General features: G+C 47.9%; 1 protein-coding gene and 1 non-coding gene across 9 annotated transcripts in view; one reads left to right on the top strand and one right to left on the bottom strand.

Annotated features, from left to right (window-relative positions):
- The window catches only part of DIP2C (disco interacting protein 2 homolog C), a 310,450-nt gene that overhangs the window by 4,573 nt on the left and 282,261 nt on the right, over positions 1 to 23,616 (bottom strand). For 7 of the 8 annotated variants that reach the window (XM_055544182.1, XM_055544184.1, XM_055544181.1 and 4 more), the window contains 2 exons: positions 21,603 to 21,726; positions 17,990 to 18,909 (listed from right to left, as the gene is read on the bottom strand). In XM_055544182.1, the coding sequence (XP_055400157.1) occupies positions 18,657 to 18,909; positions 21,603 to 21,726 (377 nt within the window). In that variant the 3' untranslated portion in view covers positions 17,990 to 18,656. Of the gene's footprint in view, positions 1 to 17,989; positions 18,910 to 21,602; positions 21,727 to 23,616 lie in introns of those variants that run through there. The other variant, XM_055544187.1, reaches the window with a different exon arrangement.
- On the top strand, positions 22,545 to 22,613 carry LOC129626340 (small nucleolar RNA SNORD31). Its single transcript, XR_008701938.1, has one exon. It is a non-coding gene; the product is annotated as a small nucleolar RNA SNORD31 (small nucleolar RNA).

Genomic DNA, 23,616 nt, shown 5'->3' with positions numbered 1-23,616 from the left:
CACATAGTAATCATATACTGTTGGCTATCCACTGGTGACTATTTAACTTTGTAAAAATCAGTTTGTTAAAAACAGTTCTTTTAAACACTACATGTAAAGTTGGATTTACTTTTACCAGTTCTCAAAAAATTCAAGTTTGACTACAAAGCCCTTTTTCTTGACCTTTAGACTAGGCTGAACATACAGATAGAAAATTGTTCAATAAACATTTGAAATTAGTCAATAAACATTTGAAATTAGTCAATAACATCAATTTCAATGTATCCAGACTCAAATCCATCATCTTGTTCTCACTTCACTCCTTCAACCAGTTCCCATGATGGTGATCTCAGTTCAAGCCAGCATCACCCTCCTGCCAAACCATGATGTAGAAGTGGCCCGACCCTCTCTTTGCCTCCCCCTCTAATTCAGTGGTTCTCAAATTTCTGACTTCAGGATCACAAGAGGGCTTGTTCTCTCCCCACCCCCACTTTCATTGCTAACAAGCTCCCAGGTGTTGCTGACGAGGCCATCCTTTCAAAGGCACTGCTTTACTGATGGAAATAAACAGATACGCAGAAGGCCCCAGTATCTTACAGAGTCCTAGGGCCCATCCTTAGACTTCCACCCCCAGAAGGATCCAGGTCCCTCAAGTTAACAATCCTGGATCCAGCAGGATTAGGCAAGCCAAGAATAGAATTGGTAGCAAGAGTCCTGTCACTGATTTAGATCAGAGACTCTCAAACGTCCAAGTGCACACAGAAAACCTGGGGGTCTAAAGTGCAGAGTCCAACTTAGACCACCTGGGGTGGGTGGAGCTGGGCATTCTGCCATTCTGGCCACGGATGACACCCGAGAGGCAAGTTCTTAACTCCAAAACTGCAACTCGCTGCTGAATAACCATCTACAGGACAATGTTGGATCCCACCAAAAAAAGATACCCCACAGCAAGGACAAAGAAGCCCCAACAAGACAGCAGGAGGGGTGAAACTGCATTCAGATTCAAACCGATACCCACCAGAGACGCTCGGAGGGCTCAAACAAAACCTTATGGGCACCAGGACCCAAGACCCCACAGACGGAGCCAGACCTGCCTGAGTGTTTGAGTGTCTCCTGCAGAGGCATGGGTCAGCAATGGCCTGCCCTGGGGATAGGGGCTCTGGCTGCAGCAGACCAGGGTCATGGAGCATACACAAGCCCTCTTGGAGGAGGCTGACATTAGCCTCACTATAAGCTGAGCAGATGACTCAGAAACTGCATAAAAGTTATACCAAAGAAGTTTTTGCACTGTTAAAAGTTCTAGGACACACAACAGATTTTGCAACTTGGGGATCTGACAAAGGGACTGAGAACCCCCAGGGAATCTGACTATGGAGGCCAGTGGGATTTGATTACAGAACTTCCACAGGACTGGGGGAACAGACTCTTGGAGGGCACAAGCAAAACCTTGTGCGCACCAGGACCCAGGAGAAAGGAGCAGTGACCCCACAAGAGACTGACCCAGACTTGCCCATGAGTGTCCAGGAGTCTCCAGTGGAGATACGGGTCAGAGGTGGCCTGCTGTGGGGTCAGGGGCACTGAATACAACAGTGCCTGCACAAGACCTTTTGAAGGAGGTCACCATTACCTTCATTATCACTACCATAGTTTGGCAACAGAAAACTACCATAGATTATCAACAGAAAATTGGATTGAAGTTATTAAGCATGGCCCCACCCATCAGAACAAGGCCCAGTTTACCCCACACTCAGTCTCTCCCATCAGGACGCTTCTATAAGCTTTTATCCTTATCCATCAGAGGGCAGACAGAAATGAAAACCACCATCACAGAAAACTAATCAAACTGATCACATGGACCACAGCCTTGTCTAACTCAATGAAACTATGAGCCATGCCATGTAGGGCCACCCAAGACGGGTCATGAAGGAGAGTTCTGACAAAACGTGGTCCACGGGAGAAGGCAATGGCAAACCACTTCAGTATTCTTGCCTTAAGAACCCCATGAGTAGTATGAAAAGGCAAAAAGATAGGACAGTGAAAGATGAAACTCCCCAGGTCGGTAGGTGCCCAATATGCTACTGGAGATCAATGGAGAAATAACTCCAGAAAGAATGAAGATACGGAACTAAAGCAAAAACAGCACCTAGTTGTGGATGTGACTGGTGATGGAAGTAAAGTCCAATGCTGTAAAGAACAATGCTGCATAGGAACCTGGAATGTTAGGTCCATGAATCAAGGTAGATTGGAAGAGGTCAAATAGGAACTAGCAAGAGTGAATATCGACATTTTAGGAATCAGTGAACTCAAATGGACTGGAATGGGTGAATTTAACTCAGATGACCATTATATCTACTACCATGGGCACGAATTCCTTTAGAAGAAATGGAGTAGCTCTCATAGTCAATTTTAGAGTCCAAAATGCAGTACTTGGATGCAATCTCAAAAATGACAGAATGATCTCTGTTCGTTTCCAAGGCAAACCATTCCATATCACAGTAATTCAAGTCTATGCCCCAACCAATAATGCTGAAGAAGCTGATCAGTTCTATGAAGACCTACAAGACCTTCTAGACCTAATTTTCATCATAGGGGACTGGAATGCAAAAGTTGGAAGTTAAGAGATACCTGGGATAACAGGCAAGTTGGGCCTTGAAGTACAAAATGAAGCAGGGCAAAGGCTAACAGTGTTTTGCCAAGAGAACGCACCAGTCATAGCAAACACCCTCTTCCAACAACACAAGAGAAGACTCTACACATGGACATCACCACATGGTCAATACCAAAATCAGATTGATTATATTCTCAGAAGCTGAAGATGGAGAAGCTCTAGAAAGTCAGCAAAAACAAGACTGGGAGCTGACTGTGGCACAGATCATGAGCTCCTTATTGCCAAATTCAGACTTAAACTGAAGAAAGTAGGGAAAACCACTAGACCATTCGGGTATGACCTAAATCAAATCCCATACAATTACACAGTGGAAGTGACAAATAGATTCAAGGGATTAGATCTGACAGAGTGAAGAACTACGGAGACAGCTTTGAGACACTGTACAGGAGGTGGTGACCATCCCCAAGAAAAAGAAATGTAAAAAGGCAAAATGGTTGTCTGAGGAGGCCTTACAAATAGCTGAGAGAAAAGAGAAACTAAAGACAAAGGAGAAAAGGAAAGATATACCCATCTGAATGCAGAATTCCAAAGAATAGCAAGGAGAGAGAAGAAAGCCTTCCTCAGTGATCAATGCAAAGAAATAAAGGAAATCAAAAGACTGAGAAAGACTAGAGATCTCTTCAAGAAAATTAGAGATATCAAGTGAACATTTCATGCAAAGATGGGCTCAATAAAGGACTGAAATGGTATGGACCTAACAAAAACAGAAGATCGTAACAAGAAGTGCGAAGAATACACAGAGGAACTATATTAAAAAGACCTTAATGACCCAGATAACCTTGATGGTGTGATTATCACCCAGAACCAGACATCCTGGAATACAAAGTCAAGTGGAGGTGATGGAATTCCAGCTGAGCTATTTCAAATCCTAAAAGATAATGCTGTGAAAGTGCTGCACTCAATATGTTAGCTAATTTGGGAAACTCAGCAGTGACCACAGGACTGAAAAAGATCAGTTTTCATTCCAATCCCAAAGAAAAGCAATGCCAAAGAATGCTAAAACTACCACACAATCGCACTCATCTCACACACTAACAAAGTTATGCTCAAAATTCTCTAAGATAGGCTTCAACAGTACATGAACTGTGAACTTCCAGATGTTCAAGCTGTATTTAGAAAAGGCAGAGGAACCAGAGATCATACTGCCAACATCCACTGGATCACAGAAAAAGCACCACTTCCAGACAAACATCTACTTCTGCTTTACTGACTACACCAAAGCCTTTGACTGTGTGGATCACAACAAACAATGGGAAATTCTTCAAGAGATGGGAATTCCAGACCACCTTGCGTGCCTCCTGAGAAATCTGTATGCAGATTAAGAAGCAACAGTTAGAACCGGACATCAAACAACAGACTGGTTCCAAATTGGAAAAGAGTACATCGAGGCTGTATACTGTCACTCTGTTTATTTAACTTATATGCAGAGTACATCATGCAAAATGCTGGGCTGGATGAAGCACAGCTGGAACGAAGACTGCCGGAAGAAATATCAATAACCTCAGATATGCAGATGACACCATTCTTATGGCAGAAAGAAGAAAAACTAAAGAGCCTCTTGATGACAGTGAAAGGGGAGAGTACAAAAACTGGCTTAAAACTCAACATTGTAAAAACTAAGATCATGCCATCCAGTCCTATCACTTCATGGCAAATAGGTGGGGAAAAAATGGAAACAGTGACAGACTTTATTTTCTTGGGCTCCAGAGTCACTGCAAATGGTGACTGTAACTATGAAACTAAAAGATGTTTGCTCCTTGGAAGTAAAGCTATGACCAACCTAGACAGCATATTAAAAAGCAGAGACATTACTTTGCCAACAAAGGGCCATCTGGTCAAAGCTATGGTTTTTCCAGCAGTCATGTATGGTTGTGAGAGTTGGACTATAAAGAAAGCTGAGCACTGAAAAATTGATGCTTTTGAACTGTGGTGTTGCAGAAGACTCTTGAAAGTCCCTTGGACTGCAATGAGATCAAACCAATCAATCCTAAATCAAATCAGTCCTGGATATTCATTGAAAGGACTGATGTTGAAGCTGAAGCTCCAATACTTTGGCCACCTGACTCATTGGAAAAGACTCTGATGCTGGGAAAGACTGAAGGCAGGAGAAGGGGATGACAGAGGATAAGATGGTTGCATGGCATCATTGGACTCAACGGACATGAGTTTGAGTAAACTCCAGGAGTTGGTGATAGCCGGAGGTCTGGCGTGCTGCAGTCCATGGGGTCGCAAAGAGTCGGATGTAACTGAGCGACTGAAATAACTATTATTAGATATTACTGCCAAATATTAAACCATTAAATAGTATCCAGTAACATTAAATATTAAACCATATAAAAGGGACAGGTTAAATTAATTCTAACCTCTAGAAAATAGTGGAAGAAAAAGGAGCCTGGAGTGCTATATACAGTCCACGGGGTTGCAAAGAGTTGGACATGACTTAGTGACTAAACAACAAGAAACCTAGTATGTCCAAAATACTTCAAAATTTGACTTCTATAACAGTGAGATATTTTACATTCTTGTTTACGCCAAGTCTTCAAAATGCAGCATGTGTTTCATGCTTTCAGCAGATCTCCATTTGGACCAGCCATGTGTCATTCTCCTGTGGCTGATGACTACCCACGCTGGACAGAGCAAGCTAAAAACAAGAGCTTTGTGTCACCAAGTTAAGTGCTCCCATCAGCACCTGACCAGGTGTTGGTATTCATTGAGCAAATGTGTATTAGAGGGCCTGCTTGATACTTAGGTGTTGATGAGAATTCATCAGTTTTCACCAGAACTCGACCTCTTTTAATGGTAGGCTCTTAGTTTTTCAGTCTGAATTTTGAAAGCTTAGAAATCTTCAAGTCAGCAAAGCTCTAAACTGACATTTCAATTAGACGGCCCAGCAAAGGTGTCCTAAGGATGCCTTTGGCTCTATAGGGCAGTTGGAAAACCTTTATCTAACTCCTCAACCTCACACTGGACAGAAAGTCGAGACCCAGGGCTGCTTCAATTCAGGAACCAGGTTCGTGGTATCACACCTGCTCTTCCACAGCCCCATGAAGATGGTCTGTGGCCTAATAAATCCTGCAATGATAAGAAATAACCCCTGCCCTCCAGGAACAGGAAACAGTGTAAGTGAAGGTACAGATCGCTAAAGCAGCTTCCAGGCAGACACAGTGCAGACATTCATTCAGCACTTGTGTTGGATGCCAAATGCACGATAAACAGCATGTTTCCAGTCTCTATGTAGCTTATACTCTAGCGAGGGCATCGTCCAAGTAAGTGCAGCTTTAATTATAATCCAGAGTTGGGTGCAATGAAGAAAAAATACAGGGCTACAGGATACCGAGAAAGCTATGACAAGAGGGGAAACCATTCAGTTCAGTTCAGTTCAGTCGCTCAGTTGTGTCCGACTCTTTGCGACCCCATGAATCGCAGCACGCCAGGCCTCCCTGTCCATCACCAACTCCTGGAGTTCACTCAGACTCAAGTCCATCGAGTCAGTGATGCCATCCAGCCATCTCATCCTCTGTCATCCCCTTTTCCTCCTGCCCCCAACCCCTCCCAGCATCAGAGTCTTTTCCAATGAGTCAACTCTTCGCATGAGGTGGCCAAAGTACATGAGTTTCAGCTTCAGTATCATTCCCTCCAAAGAAATCCCAGGGCTGATCTCCTTCAGAATGGACTGGTTGGATCTCCTTGCAGTCCAAGGGACTCTCAAGAGTCTTCTCCAACACCACGGATCAAAAGCATCAATTCTTCAGTGCTCAGCCTTCTTTACAGTCCAGCTCTCATATCCATACATGACCACAGGGAAAACCATAGCCTTGACTAGATGGACCTTTGTTGGCAAAGTAATGTCTCTGCTTTTGAATATGCTATCTAGGTTGGTCATAACTTTCCTTCCAAGGAGTAAGCGTCTTTTAATTTCATGGCTGCAGTCACCATCTGCAGTGATTTTGGAGCGCCCCCAAAAATAAAGTCTGACACTGTTTCCCCATCTATTTCCCATGAAGTGATGGGACCAGATGCCATGATCTTCGTTTTCTGAATGTTGAGCTTTAAGCCAACTTTTTCACTCTCCACTTTCACCAAGAGGCTTTTGAGTTCCTCTTCACTTTCTGCCATAAGGGTGGTATCACCTGCATATCTGAGGTTATTGATATGTCTCCTGGCAATCTTGATTAAAGCTTGTGTTTCTTCCAGTCCAGTGTTTCTCATGATGTACTCTGCATATAAGTTAAATAAGCAGGGTGACAATATACAGCCTTGACGTACTCCTTTTCCTATTTGGAACCAGTCTGTTGTTCCATGTCCAGTTCTAACTGTTGCTTCCTGACCTGCATACAGATTTCTCAAGAGGCAGATCAGGTGGTCTGGTATTCCCATCTCTTTCAGAATTTTCCAGTTTATTGTGATCCACACAGTCAAAGGCTTTGGTATAGTCAATAAAGCAAAAATAGATGTTTTTCTGGAACTCTCTTGCTTTTTCCATGATCCAGGGGAAGTTGGCAATTTGATCTCTGGTTCCTCTGCCTTTTCTAAAACCAGCTTGAACATCAGGAAGTTCACGGTTCACGTATTGCTGAAGCCTGGCTTGGAGAATTTTGAGCATTACTTTACTAGCGTGTGAGATGAGTGCAATTTTGCGGTAGTTTGAGCATTCTTTGGCATTGCCTTTCTTTGGGATTGGAATGAAAACTGACCTTTTCCAGTCCTGTGGCCACTGCTGAGTTTTCCCAATTTGCTGGTATATTGAGTGCAGCACTTCCACAGCATCATCTTTCAGGATTTGAATAGCTCCCCTGGAATTCCATCAGCTCCACTAGCTTTGTTCGTAGTGATGCTTTCTAAGGCCCACTTGACTTCACATTCCAGGATGTCTGGCTCTAGGTGAGTAATCACACCATCATGATTATCTGGGGCGTGAAGATCTTTTTTGTACAGTTCTTCTGTGTATTCTTGCCACCTCTTCTTAATATCTTCTGCTTCTGTTAGGTCCATACCATTTCTGTCCTTTATCGAGCCCATCTTTGCATGAAATGTTCCCTTGGTATCTCTAATTTTCTTGAAGAGATCTCTAGTCTTTCCCATTCTGTTGTTTTCCTCTATTGCTTTGCATTGATCACTGAGGAAGGCTTTCTCATCTCTCCTTGCTATTCTTTGGAACTCTGCATTCAGATGCTTATATCTTTCCTTTTCTCCTTTGCTTTTCCCTTCTCTTCTTTTCACAGCTATTTGTAAGGCCTCCCCAGACAGCCATTTTGCTTTTTTACATTTCTTTTCCATGGGGATGGTCTTGATCCCTGTTTCCTGTACAATGTCACGAACCTCATTCCATAGTTCATCAGGCACTCTATCTATCAGATCTAGGTCCTTAAATCTATTTCTTACTTCCACTGTATAATCATAAGGGATTTGATTTAGTTCATACCTGAATGGTCTAGCAGTTTTCCCTACTTTCTTCAATTTAAGTCTGAATTTGGCAATAAGGAGTTCATGGTCTGAGCCACAGTTAGCTCCCGGTCTTGTTTTTGTTGGCTGTATAGAGCTTCTCCATCTTTGGCGGCAAAGAATATAATCAATCTGATTTCAGTGTTGACCATCTGGTGATGTCCATGTGTAGAGTCTTCTCTTGTGTTGTTGGAAGAGGGTGTTTGCTATGACCAGTGCGTTTTCTTGGCAAAACTCTATTCGTCTTTGCCCTGCTTCATTCCGTATTCCAAAGCCAAATTTGCCTGTTACTCCAGGTGTTTCTTGACTTCCTACTTTTCATTCCAGTGCCCTATAATGAAAAGGACATCTTTTTTGGGTGTTAGTTCTAAAAGGTCTTGTAGGTCTTCATAGAACCGTTCAACTTCAGCTTCTTCAGTGTTACTGGTTGGGGCATAGACTTGGATTACTGTGATACTGAATGGTTTGCCTTGGAAACAAACAGATACCATTCTGTCGTTTTTGAGATTGCATCCAAGTACTGCATTTCGGACTCTCTTGTTGACCATGATGGCTACTCCATTTCTTCTGAGGGATTCCTGCCCGCAGTAGTAGATATAATGGTCATCTGAGTTAAATTCACCCATTCCAGTCCATTTGAGTTTGCTGATTCCTAGAATGTCGACATTCACTCTTGCCAGCTCTTGTTTGACCACTTCCAATTTGCCTTGATTCATGGACCTGACATTCCAGGTTCCTATGCAATATTGCTCTTTACAGCATCGGACCTTGCTTCTATCACCAGTCCCATCCACAGCTGGGTATTGTTTTTGCTTTGGCTCCATCCCTTCATTCTTTCTGGAGTTATTTCTCCACTGATCTACAGTAGCATATTGGGCACCTGTTGACCTGGGGAGTTCCTCTTTCAGTATCCTATCATTTTGCCTTTTCATACTGTTCATGGGGTTCTTCAGGCAAAAATACTGAAGTGGTTTGCCATTCCCTTCTCCAGTGGACCACATTCTGTCAGATATCTCCACCATGACCCGCCTGTCTATAGAAACCATTAGGGGAGGTTTAAAAACCTGTCTGTAAGCTGAGACATGAAAGGTGAGTAGGAGTTGCTGGAGAAGTAAGGCATTCAAGAATCAAACATGATTTTGGATGATTCATTTTTTCCTTCATATTTTTACTATAACTGTAACTTTTAAGACCAGGAAAAAAAAACTTACAGAAGAAAAAAAACTTACAGAAGAAAAACAAAATTCTTGCCTAGAGAGGTCTGGCAAGAGAACAATTTTTTTCAAGCAATGAGAGAGATCTGACATGGTTAAGGAAGCCATCAGAGAGGAAGCAGGACTGAGGGGTGCCACGACTGAACATCTAGAGGGAAACCAGCACAGTGACTGCAGAAGGCAAGGGGCGATGGCTCAGAACGGCAGATGAAGAAGTGATTCTGTGTTTGCTTTAGACCAGGCTTTCCTCTGACCTAGGTTTGTTCAGTGAGTAAGGTCACAAGCAGTAGGCAAGGTTTGGTTTAAATAAAACAAATTATTATACATCCTTTGTTGAAAAAAAAACACAAAAACAATGATAACTCACTCTTTTCTAATTCATTTTAAAGAGGATCATAAAAACTAAGAATGATGAAACTGTAATTCCTGTAAACTTTTAATAATTACAGCTGCTGAGTTCTGCTCCGAGCTGAAGATGTGGCTGTGGACCATACTGTCTCCATTTGTCTGCCTCCCGTTTACATCTTGTGACCCATGTTCAGCTTTATTCTGCTGTAGATCTTTAGAGCAAAGTGTAGGAGTTCTTCTTATAAATAAATCACTTCCAAACATTTTATTCTGGATTTTACAGGAGTTTGAGGTAGGTTGTTCAGAAGCAGAAAACAGTCTTAAGCACTGCCCAAGAATCCCACAGAGCCCTCCCTCAGACCCCAGCACCTTCTTGAAGAGTGGCTGTAACATCCCTACACTGGGTGGGGGGCTCCTCATCTGGCCTGTGGGCGAGGAGCTGCCTCTGCTCTGCTCCTGGTCCTTATCCTTGGCTGCCCTGAGCTTGGGTCTGAACAGAGAAAATCCATAATTAAGAAGGGCTCAGAAGAAAGGATGAGGGAAGGATAGACCGGTGGAAGAGGAAGTTCACCTGGCAGAAGGTTCCGCATACAAATTATGTCTCAGTCCTTACGCTGACTGTCCCCTTGGGGAGGCAGCTGTCAGGGCAACCAGCATTTCAGCTCCTTATCTGTGTGGAAGCTACCTTTCCAAGTCTGTCCATCTATGTATCATTTACCTCTGTTCTAAAACCCTGCCTGCAGCTCTGGGAGTGACAGCGTTCTCCAAGCCCCTACCTGTCCACACCTATTTTTTTTTTTTCCTTTCTCTTTTAACCATCAAGTTTAGGTCCCACAGTGAACTTTTCTTTGAAAATCAGTCCTTTCCCTCTGGTCTGATTAGTAGTTATGACCAGTTCCTCTAGCTGCAGCAATGGTTGCTATCTTGATGCATGTAGGTACTTCCTGGTCTCCTGGAAAGGTTCCTCTGATCAGTAACCACAGTCCAAGGCTTTGGGCTGTGAAACACATGGTGGTGAAAGCATGAGTGACCCTGAGTCCTAGCTCCTGACGCACCTATGCTTTATTATACATCTCTTCCCCACCACCTCCCCCCAGAGAATTCTGTTCGAGACTGTACAATAAAAGAGATTTTTAAAAAAGTAAGCTAGTTATGCACATGCTCAAAATCCTTCAAGCTAGACTTTAGCAGTATGTGAACTAAGAACTTCCAGATGTACAAGCTGGATTTAGAAAAGGCAAAAGAACCAGAGAATAAATTGCCAGCATCCACTGGATCATAGAAAAGGCAAAGGAATTTTAAGAAAACATCTATTTCTGTTTCACTGATTACACAAAAGCCTTTGACTGTATGGATCACAACAAACTGTGGAAAATTCTTAAAGAGATGGGAATACCAGACCACCTTACCTGTCTCCTGAGAAACCTGTATGTGGGTCTAGAAGCAACAGTTAGAAACTTACATGGAACAACTGACTGTTTCAACATTGGGAAAGGCATAAGACATGGCTGTATATTGTCACCCTGCTTATTTAACTTATATGCAGAGTATATCATGCGAAATGCCAAGCTGGATGAATCACAGGCTGGAATCAAGATTGCTGGTAGATATATCAACAATCTCAGATATGCAGATCATACCACTTTAACTGCAGAAAGCAAAGAGGAACTAAAGAGCCTCAATGAGGGTGAAAGAGAATGAAAAAGCTGGTGTAAAACTCAACATTCAGAAAACTAAGATCATGGCATCCAGTCCCATCACTTCATGGCAAACAGATGGGGAAAAAGTGGAAACAGCGACAGATTTCATTTTCCTGGACTCCAAAATCACTGCGGACAGCCACGAAATTAAAAGACCCTTGGCTTCTTAGAAGAAAAGCTATGACCAACCTAGACAGCATATTAAAAAGCAGAGACATCACTTTGCTGACAAAGGTCCGTATAGTCAAAGCTATGGTTTTTCCAGTAGTCATATATGGATATGAGAGTTGGACTATAAAGAAAGCTGAGCACTGAAGCATTGATGCTTTTGAACTGTGGTGTTGGAGAAGACTCTTGAGAGTCCCTTGGACTTCAAGGAGATCTAACCAGTTAATCCTAAAGGTAATCAGTCCTGGATATTCATTGGAAGGACTGATGCTGAAGCTCAAACTCCAGTACTTTGGCCACCTGATGTGAAGAACTGACTCACTGGAAAAGACCCTGATGCTGGGAAAGACTGAAGGCGGGAGGAGAAGGGGATGATAGAGGGTAAGATGGTTGGATAGCATCAACAACTTGATGGACATGACTCTGAGTAAGCTCCAGGAGTTGGTGATGGACAGGGAGGTCTGGCATGCTTCAGTCCATGGGGTCTCAAAGAGTCGGACATGACTGAGCAACTGAACTGACTGAACTTAAACAGACAAAATAGAGGGCTTAATTGTTCGCATTACAAAGGGTGTAGGGTCTCTATAAACAGCTTCTCAAGTGTTTCTCCTTATATCCTGAACATATGAGTTAGAAACTAATAGCAAATGTGTGAACCTCTGCTGACAGATGATCAATCAGGCACTGAAAAAGAAAATTCTGAACTTGGCTGTTCAAAAAGAACCTTGACATTTAGGGGACTCCCCTGTTGTTCAGTGCAGGACATCAGACACCCCAGCTCCTACTCCACAAAGGGTGGAGCATCAGCAGAAGCTGCCCCACATGCCCGCACGCACGCAGTTGTCCAGAGGTCATCCTGCCCCCACAGTTCACTCTGTGCAACAAGAGCCCTTTCTCCGTGCAGCCCTGGATGGAGCCAGTCGGTCATGAGAAGTAGCAGCTGCTGGGTGCTTGTCTGGTTAGAGGTCAAACCTGAGGAACAGCGAGTGTAGGGAAACGAGACTGTTTGGCCTCAGCCCTTCCTCATGGCGACAGAAGAGTTTATGTGACCTCCTGCCCTGGCAGAACCAAGACTGACTGACCATCAAGTGTCTGAGTTGGAGTCAGAAGTCAGCTCAGGCCTTGCAGTCCTTGGTGGACATGGACTCAAAAGGAGGGGGACTGCTCTGCCATTTCATCGCAGCACAAACCCGTGGTTGGTGCTCAAATATTTACTGACTGAAAAAATGAGAGAGACAGAAGCTCAGAAACTAAAACATTTAGAGCCCAAACTATTAGACTCAGAAACTAATTGCTTTTGAAAGGAAAACCAGAATCAGCAGTTAATTCTCAAAAGTTTGCCTCCCTACTTGTGTGTCTTACAACAGCAATCAGCAAACTGCAATCCTAAACCTGGCCAAATCCAGCTACTATGTAGGGACCAGAAGCTAATATCACATTTACACTTGAAAAGAATCCACAGAATAGTATTCATGACGAGAGAAAGGTTGAAGCCTGTGTTTCTGTACTCATGTCACAAGTCAAGTACTGTGGGGCCAGGTCCTTGCCCAGCAACCGGAGGGCTGCACTTACGTCAGGACAGAGGGGTTCAGACCGAAGCTGGCTGGCCCATCAGACACACGTGTCACCCTGTCTTCCAGGCTGGCGGCGGCCTAGTTGAAGTCTCACAGGACCGTGGCTGGGACACAACACACTCAACGTGCCGTCGTCCATCGGTGTAGTGCCCACTAGCTACCAGTGGTTCCCAAAGCACCCCTAAACTTGGGCTGGTGACACGCCAATGCCCTCAACGTGCAGGTGACTCCGCCCTCCACGCCGTGCTGCCCTCTGGAGCTGGAGCAGCTTCACAATCAGAGCATCCATCTTCAAGGATCCACACTGGTTCTTGGCCTCAGATGCCTCTGCTGCCGCCTGACCTGCGGGGAAGCCCCCTGGACAGCAGTCAGGACAGGTGGTCTCTGTCCTCTCCTGGGGAAGATGGTGGAGGGGGACAATGCCATCCTCCACTTCCGGTGCAGGGACTCGCCAGGACGTGTGGGTACATCCAGTCCCTTGGAAAGCATCTGTGGGAAAGCTGTGAAGGGACGGCTCTGGCTGGGTTACCCTCACCTCTGCTCTGACCCAGGCTTCACCAAAGTGTGGGTCCCAACGCTGTCCTGTCCTCCTGATGGTCAGCAGAGAAGGGAGGCATCAAGCTTGCTGACCTCGGCCCTAGGGCTGCTCCCCTGCACCTCCTGAATGCCTCCTAGGGCAAGAGGGGGTTGCACCTGTAGAGAACACTGGCCTCTGTCCCCCCAGAGTCCACACCAACATGGAAACAAAGTGGCAGGGGAGCTGAGGCCAGGCTCAGCCCCCCATGCCCACCGTCTTGACTTCCATTTCCACCGCACCTTCGTGTTTCTGCAGGTCAGCCTGTCCGCAGAGCCCGACAGCCCAGGTGGGCCCTGCGCCCTCCCACATGGCACCAAGTGAGGGGCTGGAGGAGAGGCTTTCCCGCTGACTGTGCTCAGAGCCGGACCCCTGCCTGCCCACCTGCTGGCCTCCTGCCCCAGCCCTGGGAGGGTCCCCAACTCTTCCCCCCATGAATAATGAAGTCAGGGAGTGACAGCGACATACAGGGTGGAGGGGTGAGGGGCAGGAAGGGAGAGGAGGGTCTATCCCAGCCTGAGGAGCTGACACTGGGGCTGTCCTGAGGCAGCAAGGCCCACCCAAATCTCACACTGACCTTGGTGCTGCCAATACTTTGTTCACGGATTAACCTTAAAATCGAGAAGACAGCAGAGATAAGTGGAAGGACCCACTGGAGGGGAGCCAGAGTGGCCATGACGGGAAGATGCTGCTCAGGGACCAGACACCGGCCACCAGGGACGGTGGAAGACAGAGACGGGCCCAGCGGTCAGCACCGGGCAGGCTCTGCTGAGCAGGGGGAGTGAGTGAGTCACAGAGGACCTGGTGTGGAGGGAATGGAACCTCTCTCCTCGGAAGCAGTGACACCGAGTCCCTCCGCGTGGCCAGACCACCTGATTCAGGCCACCAAGATGTCAACAAGGACAGTAAGACCCAGAATTATGATCAATCTGCCAACCAAACTCCTGCCTGTGTCCCCTGGCCTCAGCACAATGCTGGAGGGCGTGGAACAAGGCAGCAGAAGGAACTCTACATGTACACGTGGGAACACACGTGCTGCCTGAAGCACGGCCACTCCGGGCGGATCTCTTGGCAACGCCCAGTCACCCAAACAGGTGGTCTACACCAGCTACTGACTTCCACACCCCCAATTAGCACAGATGGTCCTGGTTCCAGGGGAATTCTAACACAAAGGCACTCAGTGAAGCCTGGTGATTTTATCCTTTCATAACCATTAGGCTGGAAGTCAGTTAACCCACTACCACTTTCCAAGAGACAAAGACAAAAGAAACACTAAGATAATTTGGGTTGGAATTGTCAGCGAGACCTCGGTCCTGGCCAAGGAGCAGCAGAGTTTGTGCACACAGACTCACACTCCTTGTCCCTCAAGGTTACCAATAATCTGTACACTTGGAGAAAATGTGAACAAATATATTTAGATATATTTAAAAGAATTAAAAAAAAAACATTTCACAAAACATTTGTTGCCATAGGAATTTTTTAGCAATAAATGCCCACATCAAAATTTAAACATTGTTCAAAGTATGATTATCTGTACTGATAAATAATGCAACAAATTATGTAAACAGAGTGGGATCCATTCCTGGTAGGAGTCACTACCTTCCTGGGATGGAAGCTGGCCCAGCTCTCCAGGGGACCAATTAAGAAACTGCTATTTTCAGAGCAACAAAAATAAAAGCTTTTATTTGTTCATTTGAATATAAAACAGGCGTTATCACAGATGTACAAAGCTTACTGGTGGTTTAACATACGAGAAGGTTGCTGTCCTTTGCACATAAAAATTTTGTTTGGAACCGTGATTGGCTGAGCACATGAATCTCTCTAACCAGTCACCACACTATGAAGCAACGCTGCTAGCATCTATCAAGGGACCATTTCCCTTGGGGAAAGTGTCAAGCAGGGTTAGATAGATATAACAAACAAGCACCATGAGGAAGCCGCCCTGTTGGTTGGTCTGAGTCTTGGTGGTCGCTGTGTACCCTCCTTTGTGCAAGTTGACCACACGGTTTTGTCTGACTTCAAAAGCACAAGGTCACGAGACAAACACTGGCTATATTCTCATGAACGACTCGTCCCAGCAGTTTCCATTAACAGTACAGAACGATCCTCCTTTATTGCTAAGTGGGTGGTACTGAGAGTCTCATTCCCTTTTTCTTGCACAACAGAACCTGGATCCCAGCCCTGAGCCCTTGGCCCTCACCGCTGGCACAGGCAGCAGGACCGAGGCCTCACGAGGGCACCAGCAACCTCACACCCCCTCGCTGGGCCTAAGTCCCGCTTCCTCATCAGTGTCTGACCCAAAACTGCCCCCTCCTGCCCTTCCACAGGGCGGGTGTGTGTCCTCTGTGTGTGGTGGGCCCCCCACCCTTCCACACTGTGGGTGTATGTGTCCTCTGCGGTGGGGTCACCCCCGTACCCTTCCACATGGTGGGAGTGTATCTTCTGTGTTTGGGTCCCCCTACCCTTCAACATGGGGTGTGTGTGTGTGTGGGGGTGGGGTTCCCCCTGGCCCTTCCACATGGTGGGTGTGTATCTTCTGTGTTGGGGGCCCCCCTACCCTTCCACACGGTGGGTGTGTGGTGGGGTCCCCCCTACACTTCTACACAGTGGGCGTGTATCTTGTGTGTGTGTGGTAGGGTCCCCCCAGCCCTTCCACATGGTGAGCGTGTACCTTCTGCGTGTGGTGGGGTCCCCCCTACACTTCCACACAGTGGGCATTTCTCTTCTGTGTGTGTGGTGGGGTCCCCCTGGCCCTTCCACATGGTGGGCAGGTGTCTTCTCTGTATGTGGTGGGGTCCCCCTTGGGAAGCAGAAGACTGGGAATGTTTATCTGAAGCGTGTGGAGAAATACTCATACACAGCAATGAAATCAAAATATTATTTTAAAAATCAAATAACCTGTGGAGATGGAAGAAACCCCACATGCAGACAAATTTTTAAAAAATGCCACTTAAAATTCTAACAGCAATTAGCCTTGGATCTCCGAAGTCAAACAAAATTCTCTTGTGGCAAAGGGCTCAGTGCCAGTGCACAGAGCAAGGCAGGTGAGACCACCACACAGAGAGGGTCTCAGTCTCGCCAGCAACACTCTGAACCAGGCAGACCCCGCACAGGAACCCCGGGCACACTGGGGCAATCATGGAGGGGATCTCACTCGGAAGCCGGTACCTCTTCTTGGCTGGACGCCAATGAGCTGGTTCAATCCAGGAGTGTGCGAGGGGCTTTCAAAATTTCAAGGTGCATGAGGCGGCGGCAGCAGCAGCAAGAGACGGAAATCAGAAGCATGTCCTTGCAGCAGGAGCGACGACGGGGCTGGGGGCCTCCCACTCCAGCCAGCACAGCTGGGGCAGCTCCGTGCATGACCTCCTAGTGAGTCTCCTCCCTTAAAGCCGCTGAGGGAGTCAGCGCAACCCGCTGCCAATGACCACAGAACAACATTCCTTTTCATACCAAGGACCAAAAAAAGGTGACAAACAAAATGATGAAAACACTGTGCAATGAATTCTTGTAGCCGAGGGAACGCGTGCAGTGGGCCAGCTGCTCCCCGGGCCACGCGTTGCGGTGGGCACGCGGCACCGACAGTCCGTCACGACCCCGCGGCAGAGGGAAAGTGCACACCCGGCTCCAGTCCGCCACCTCCGAGGCGCTGGCCCCACAGCTGGTCTCTGGCTCCAGAATAGAAGCTCTGGGCTGCAGGCCGTCTGGTTGCTCACACCAGCAACGGCGAGAGTCTATCTACAGTGCAGCGGAGGGGACACCATGCAAGTGACAGGTTCTGTGTTTTAAACTTTAAAATTCCCTTTGTTCTTAGTGAACTTATATCTCATATATATATATATCTGTTGTGATGCTATCCACGCAAGATAATACAACACTTTTTATATTAGCAAACATTACAAGACTTTAATATTCTTGAATGTTTTCTCTGTTATACTTCTAAAGAGATCAAAATAAATTAAACGTTTTGTACATAATTACATATGGAGTTAACTTATTTTATCTTTTTAGTTTAGTACAAAGATATCTGCAAGGTAATTGCCGAAATACACCTTATTTATAATTTCCTCTCATTCTATGATAACTTGGAGGGCCGATCATCAGTCTGTTTCTTGAGTATGTTTCTGACAAAGAAAGCGGCTAAAATCTAATTGGAAGGTGCTATTTGGAAGGCTTTCTCGTACCTTGACACACTGTCCTAAAAGGATGGGCTCCAGCAATGGCTTAAATCAGTAGCAGGTCCATGGCATTAAGATTTCATGACACATTAAAACAGAGAAAACAATTCTTTGTCACACTACATGAATTGTTTAAAAGAACCCATCTGGAGGGCAGAATATTTTTTTTAATTGCTATTTTGGCTTAACAAAATACCACATTTACGAAGAAAGCACTTATTATTCAATAATTAAAAAAAAAGAAAAGAAAGTTCTTGAAATGGGCTTTTCCAACAAACTAAAGGCAGTTAACGCAAAGTCCTCGTGAGCAAACTTCACATTCACGTCTCATCCCTGTGCGACCAGGATGCATGGGAAGTCTCCCCACCACATGGTGAGGCTCTGCTGGGGAAGGTGCCCTGGTGCCCACACTTGCGACACTGAACAGGGGGCCCCAGGCATCTACATGCTGTGGGCCACGTAAATGGAGGCCCCAGGCGTGTACATGTTGTAGGCCACGTAGATAGGACACTACGTGTGTGTCTACATGTTGTAGGCCATGTAGATGGGGGCCCCAGGTGTCTACATGTTGTAGGCCACGTAGATGAAATACTATGTGGCGTCTACACGTTGTAGGTCACGTAGACAGGGGCCCCGGGCGTCCTACGTGGGCGTCTACACATTGTAGGCCACGTAGATGGGGGCCCCGGGCATCTACATGTTGCAGGCCATGTAGATGGGACACTATGTGGCGTCTACATGCTGCAGGCCACGTAAATGGGGGCCCCGGGCGTCTACATGCTGTAGGCCATGTAGAAGGGATACTACGTGGCATCTACATGTTGTAGGCCACGTAGATGGGGTCCAGCTGGTCGGCCAGGAAGCCGTCACGCAGGTGCATGCGCTGCTTCTCGCCCCGCGAGTTGATGGGGATGACGCCGATGTCCACCACCACCACCACCCCCACCACCAGGTAGTGCTCCTCCAGGACCACGTTGGTCACCAGGGGGACCAGGTCCAGGGCTTCCTGCTCGGACCCATCGAGCTCAACCACAACCACCAGCAAGTTTGTCCAGGTGAACACGGCACTGGAAGAAAAAGAAGCATCACTGTACAATTGGAACGACTCCATTCTGTCTGGATGCCCCACTGGGTTCCTGTTGGGCACTGAGCCTTCTCTGGTCTGCAGGTTCCAGAGCAGCTCTGACACTCCATGCGTCCACACCTCTTACCAACCTGCTCTCAGGGTGGCAGCCCACCCCCGCCTTCCCTGGATCCACACAAGGCCCTAAGGGTGCAGCCCATCCCCAAAGGCACTTGGGAAGCCTGCAGTGCGGTCGGCGGGACCGTTGCTGAGCTGGGACAGTGGGCGCTAGGGCTAGTCAGACAGACCTGCCTCTGTCCCCGGGGGGTGAACATGTGTGCACATGAGCAGAAGAGCCACCATGCTGGGTCAGGTACCTCAGAGCTCGACTGCAGACCTGGGGCGCATGGACAGATTCTGTCTCAGGAACTGGGTGAGAGCAACACAGGGGACCTGATTCAGGTGGGTGAGTTCCTGGGGACGCCAGAGCTCCATCCAGAAGTGTCTTACTTGGATCTTTCAGGAGGACCACCCACAGTATCTTGTCTGCCCAGTTTGTAAAAGCCTAACTAAGTCCAATGTTTTACACTTTAGGCCACCTTGACATCAGGTAGTAGGGCTTTTAAAACATGAATGTTTAAGAACCTTAGTGCACCGGAGCCCCGTGGATGGCGGGGTCAAGCTCCGGGGCCTGCAGTGGCTGCTGGAGTCAGATACAGAGAATGTTCTGTCTCAGCTGTGAGGCAGGAAGTGTCTGGGGAAAGTCATCACTGTTTCCTAAAAGCATAGGGTATGCCTGTTAACAAAAAAATGTGTATTTTGCTTAGTATGGCCAATGATGACATTAAAATGGAAGAGGGACACTGGAGACTCCTGGGGCTGGCTCTGTGACGAGCGTCACCCCGAGGGAGCTGCATGAGAGAACTGCACGTTTGTGAGTCACACGTGACTGTTCGTGGCCACGCTGGGGATGGTTTTATCCTGACATCTGGTGTTGAGGGTGCAGCATCAGGGTCAGTGTGGATCCCACAGTTCACTGAGAAGGGGTGCAGGGGGCAGCGGGAGGCTGCTGGAGCCTGCCTGGGGCCACAGTGGCTGAGGGTGGCTGGGCCGTGCTCAGTGAGGCAGTCACCGATGTGACCCAGCCTCACACACTCCCTTCTCTGCACCAAGTGACTGATGGGGCTGCCTGGGGGAGACACAAGCCTGGGGAGGGGGTGACAGCAGAGCTGTGGTGCTGCTCGCACTCTTAGGAGAGAAGCCCCTCGCAACCGAGCCTGCTGCTCCTTCCCTCTTGGGGCCTCTGAGAGTAGAGAAAGGAGCAAGCTTCATGGCATCTAAGTGACGCTCAGAGCAGGCAAGAGAAACCCACAGGGGAACCCTGGCTGCACACTTCCCAGTGGAAATGGCATCTTTCCAACTAGATAGAAAATATGTGAAGGAGGCAATACAAGCCACTTGAAATTATTTTCTTAAAAAATACAAAAACGGAAGGCTGAGATGGCTATTTACACCTCAGCGCAAACTGAGGCGGACCCCTACCGTTTTTGGCTGACACCTTTCTGGGGCTCCTGCCTCGACACACGACATGCAAGTGGAGAGGCAGCTTTAGAAGTGGAGGACTCGTGCTCAGACGGGCTTTTTGCTGCTCATCCTGAAACACGGCACTGAGTGGGGACAAAGCTCTGCCACCCACTCGCCCCTTCTGTCTGCCGAGCCCTCTGGCGGTGCAGCGTGTGGCCGAGAACACCAGCCTGCGTCAGCTGACAAGAGGCAGCAGACACTCGCAGGCTAACCCATCTGCCCCCCCTAGAGATTTCAGAAGGAGCCTTCCTGGGGTCTCCTGCCCTGAGCTTGCAGACAGGGCCCCTCAGGCCTCCACCCTTTAGGGAACTGCGGGGGGAGAGGAACAGTGGCCAGTGGTGCTGAAGCCACTGTCCATGCTCAAGTGCCATGTGAAGGCCCTGAGGAGTGATTGGTGCTGCTGCTTCCAGGCACAGTCCCTTCGCCCAAGGGGCAGCCTCCACATACATCCCTCGGCAGCACTGCCTGAGATGCAGTAGGGTCACATGAGAGGACCCAGCACAGCCAAAGCAACACCAAGCTCCCTGTGGTTCCATCACACGAGGGTTCAACTCTCTTATCACTACCCGTCTGAGTGGGAAAGAAAGCTGAGTTCCCGAGAATGTTCATAATCAAAGATTCCCTTAGTTCATGTAATTGGTAAAGTTATTCTTGTCAGCTGTGTAAACCTTGGGATAATGACAACATGCAGTCCATCTTTCCTTAAAAGCAAGGAGACCTCTTTCATTTTTAGGGTACTGAGTGCATCAGGATGAGTTTAGGAGAAGTGACTGACACGTGCAAGTTACAGCCACCCAGTGGCCAGGGCGGGCACGGCGTGGCCTCCAAGGGTGGTGGGATGGGTGACCTGTCATTGACGACCCTATGACGCTGGCAAGCATGGCCTCTCCTGGAGCTGAGGCCTTCCCACAGGGCTCGCTGGGTTCAGGCTCCCTGTGGACAGTGTTTTCCCCTACATCACGTTTTCCGTAACAAAAAACCAAATAATCGGCTCCTTGGAAACACCCCCCAGCCACCCATCCGTCACCCTCAGGAAGAGCACCAACCGCACCAGTGGTGCTTATTAGAGGTTCGGGTTCACCCTGGCCCTCGGGCTGCCTGCCCGCTGCTCACCATTCCGTGACGCTCTTGTGGGCTCTGATGACCGAGGTCTCGATGTCTATCGGGTGATACCTCATGCCGCGCAGCTCCATGGCCTCGTCCAGGGCCCCCACCACGTAGAGGGCATCATGGCGCTCTGCGTGGGGAATGGACTCTATGTGAGCTTCACTGCAAAATTGCTCGAGTCTCTTAAAGAATAAAGATGAGCGCTACCCCTGAACATGGAAGAGAGGTACAAGAAAGACCCCTGAGCAAGAGTCCAGTCTCCCTTCTCAGGGAACCTGCAGCCCCAGGTGCTCAGGGACGAGGTGTGGTGGTGGGGGGGTGGGAGGTGGGGGCCGTGTGGCCACGTGGCTGGCCACATGCCTGCACAGTCCCTTCACCCAAGGGGCAGCCTCCACATACATCCCTCGGCAGCACTGCCCGAGATGCAGTAGGGTCACATGAGAGGACCCAGCACAGCCAAAGCAACACCAAGCTCCCTGTAGTTCCATCACACGAGGGTTCAACTCTCTTATCACTACCCGTCTGAGTGGGAAAGAAAGCTGAGTTTCCGAGAATGTTGACAAAGTTTCCCTTAGTTCAAGTAATTGGTAAAGTTATTCTTGTCAGTTGTGTAAACCTTGGGATAATGACAATATGCAGTCCATCTTTCCTTAAAAACAAGACCTCGTTCATCTTTAGGGTACTGAGTGCATCAGGGTGAGTTTACGAGAAGTGACTGACATGTGCAATACCAGAAAATAAATCTTCTCCATCTCCAGGCTAAGGCAGACTAGATGGAGGCAGTCACTTGCTGACTTCTGACTGCAGCTGCTGGGGCCTCCACCCTCCCAGCCCCACGGACTCCACAGTGCTGAGGTCCGGGTGTTGCTAAGCTTAGTTCCTCAAGGAATCCCAGAGGGCACCCTCCAGTGAAACAGTCTATGACTTCCCCGAACTGCAAATACAATGCCAGCCAGCGACTAGGTCAATGCTGCCCCAGTCTGATCCCTGTGATGGGAAGGTGTTTTCTGAGCTTTTGCCTGCAGTGATAAGCTGAGCGGGCTTCACAGCCCAGGACACTGTGTGGACCAGCTGCCAGCCTTATAATGTGTCTGTGCTGAGACTCCACAGCCTGCACGGACGTGCCTGCCCTCTGTGAGGGTGAAGAGGCTGGGCTCCCACGGAAAGGAGCGAGCCACACTCCTGCTTAACACCAGTCTGAAGTTAGAAGGTCTGAAGAAAGAACACAGCACACAAAATGGAATCCAACCCTTGGAGGATATAAAATAAGGAATGTTCTTATACAACTTACCTGTTTCAAATTAGCATACAATCATTTCAGCCTTCCTACATAAATGTTTTGTTTTTTAAACCTTAAAAAAAATAAAAGAAAATACAACACCAGAATATTCCGGTATTTTTCCCCTGCATTCTTGCTGGTTTGGCCTGGTTGGCATGGCTCCTACCAGGCAGGTGGGCTGAAGTCTCACTGATCTCCGGGGCTGGCAGATCTCACAAGAAACCTCAGGCCCCCGCCTCGTAGTAACACTCAAGTCCTGCCTCTGTTTTCAGGAGTGGAGAGAGGACTCCAGGATCAGCAACGTGAGGAGCAGACAGGTTCCTACATGTCGGTTCTGTGTCACACCCACACCCAGCGCTAGCCCTCTGAGCTACTGTTCCCTGAGGGCACCTGGCAGGACCAGAGCACTGGAAGAGAACAATGTAGCTTTGGGGGATCCTGGGTGGGGCTGGAAGTGCCAGAGTTGGTGACAAGCCGGTGAGCTGCACTTACAGGCACTTGGTACAGACAACACAGCCCCTGGCCCCTGCCCTGATTTCACACGTGCTCCTAGCTCACAGAGGAGGACAGAGCATGGGACGTGCATCCTCAGCTGCTGACGCACACAGCCTGAGCAGGCTCTCTCACCCTGGGCTCTCTCTCGCCCCACCCCGGCTCTCTCACCCTTGGCTGTCTCCAGGCTGCCTGCAGCAAGCACGCAAGCACACACGTTCTCCTGGGGCTGGGACTTCCTGCCTCCTA

This window comes from Bubalus kerabau, chromosome 13 (assembly GCF_029407905.1).
Source record: "Bubalus kerabau isolate K-KA32 ecotype Philippines breed swamp buffalo chromosome 13, PCC_UOA_SB_1v2, whole genome shotgun sequence".
NCBI lineage: Eukaryota > Metazoa > Chordata > Mammalia > Artiodactyla > Bovidae > Bubalus > Bubalus kerabau.
The sequence above is the reverse complement of the archived record's forward strand: the minus strand, read 5'-3'. Positions and strand labels throughout refer to the sequence as shown.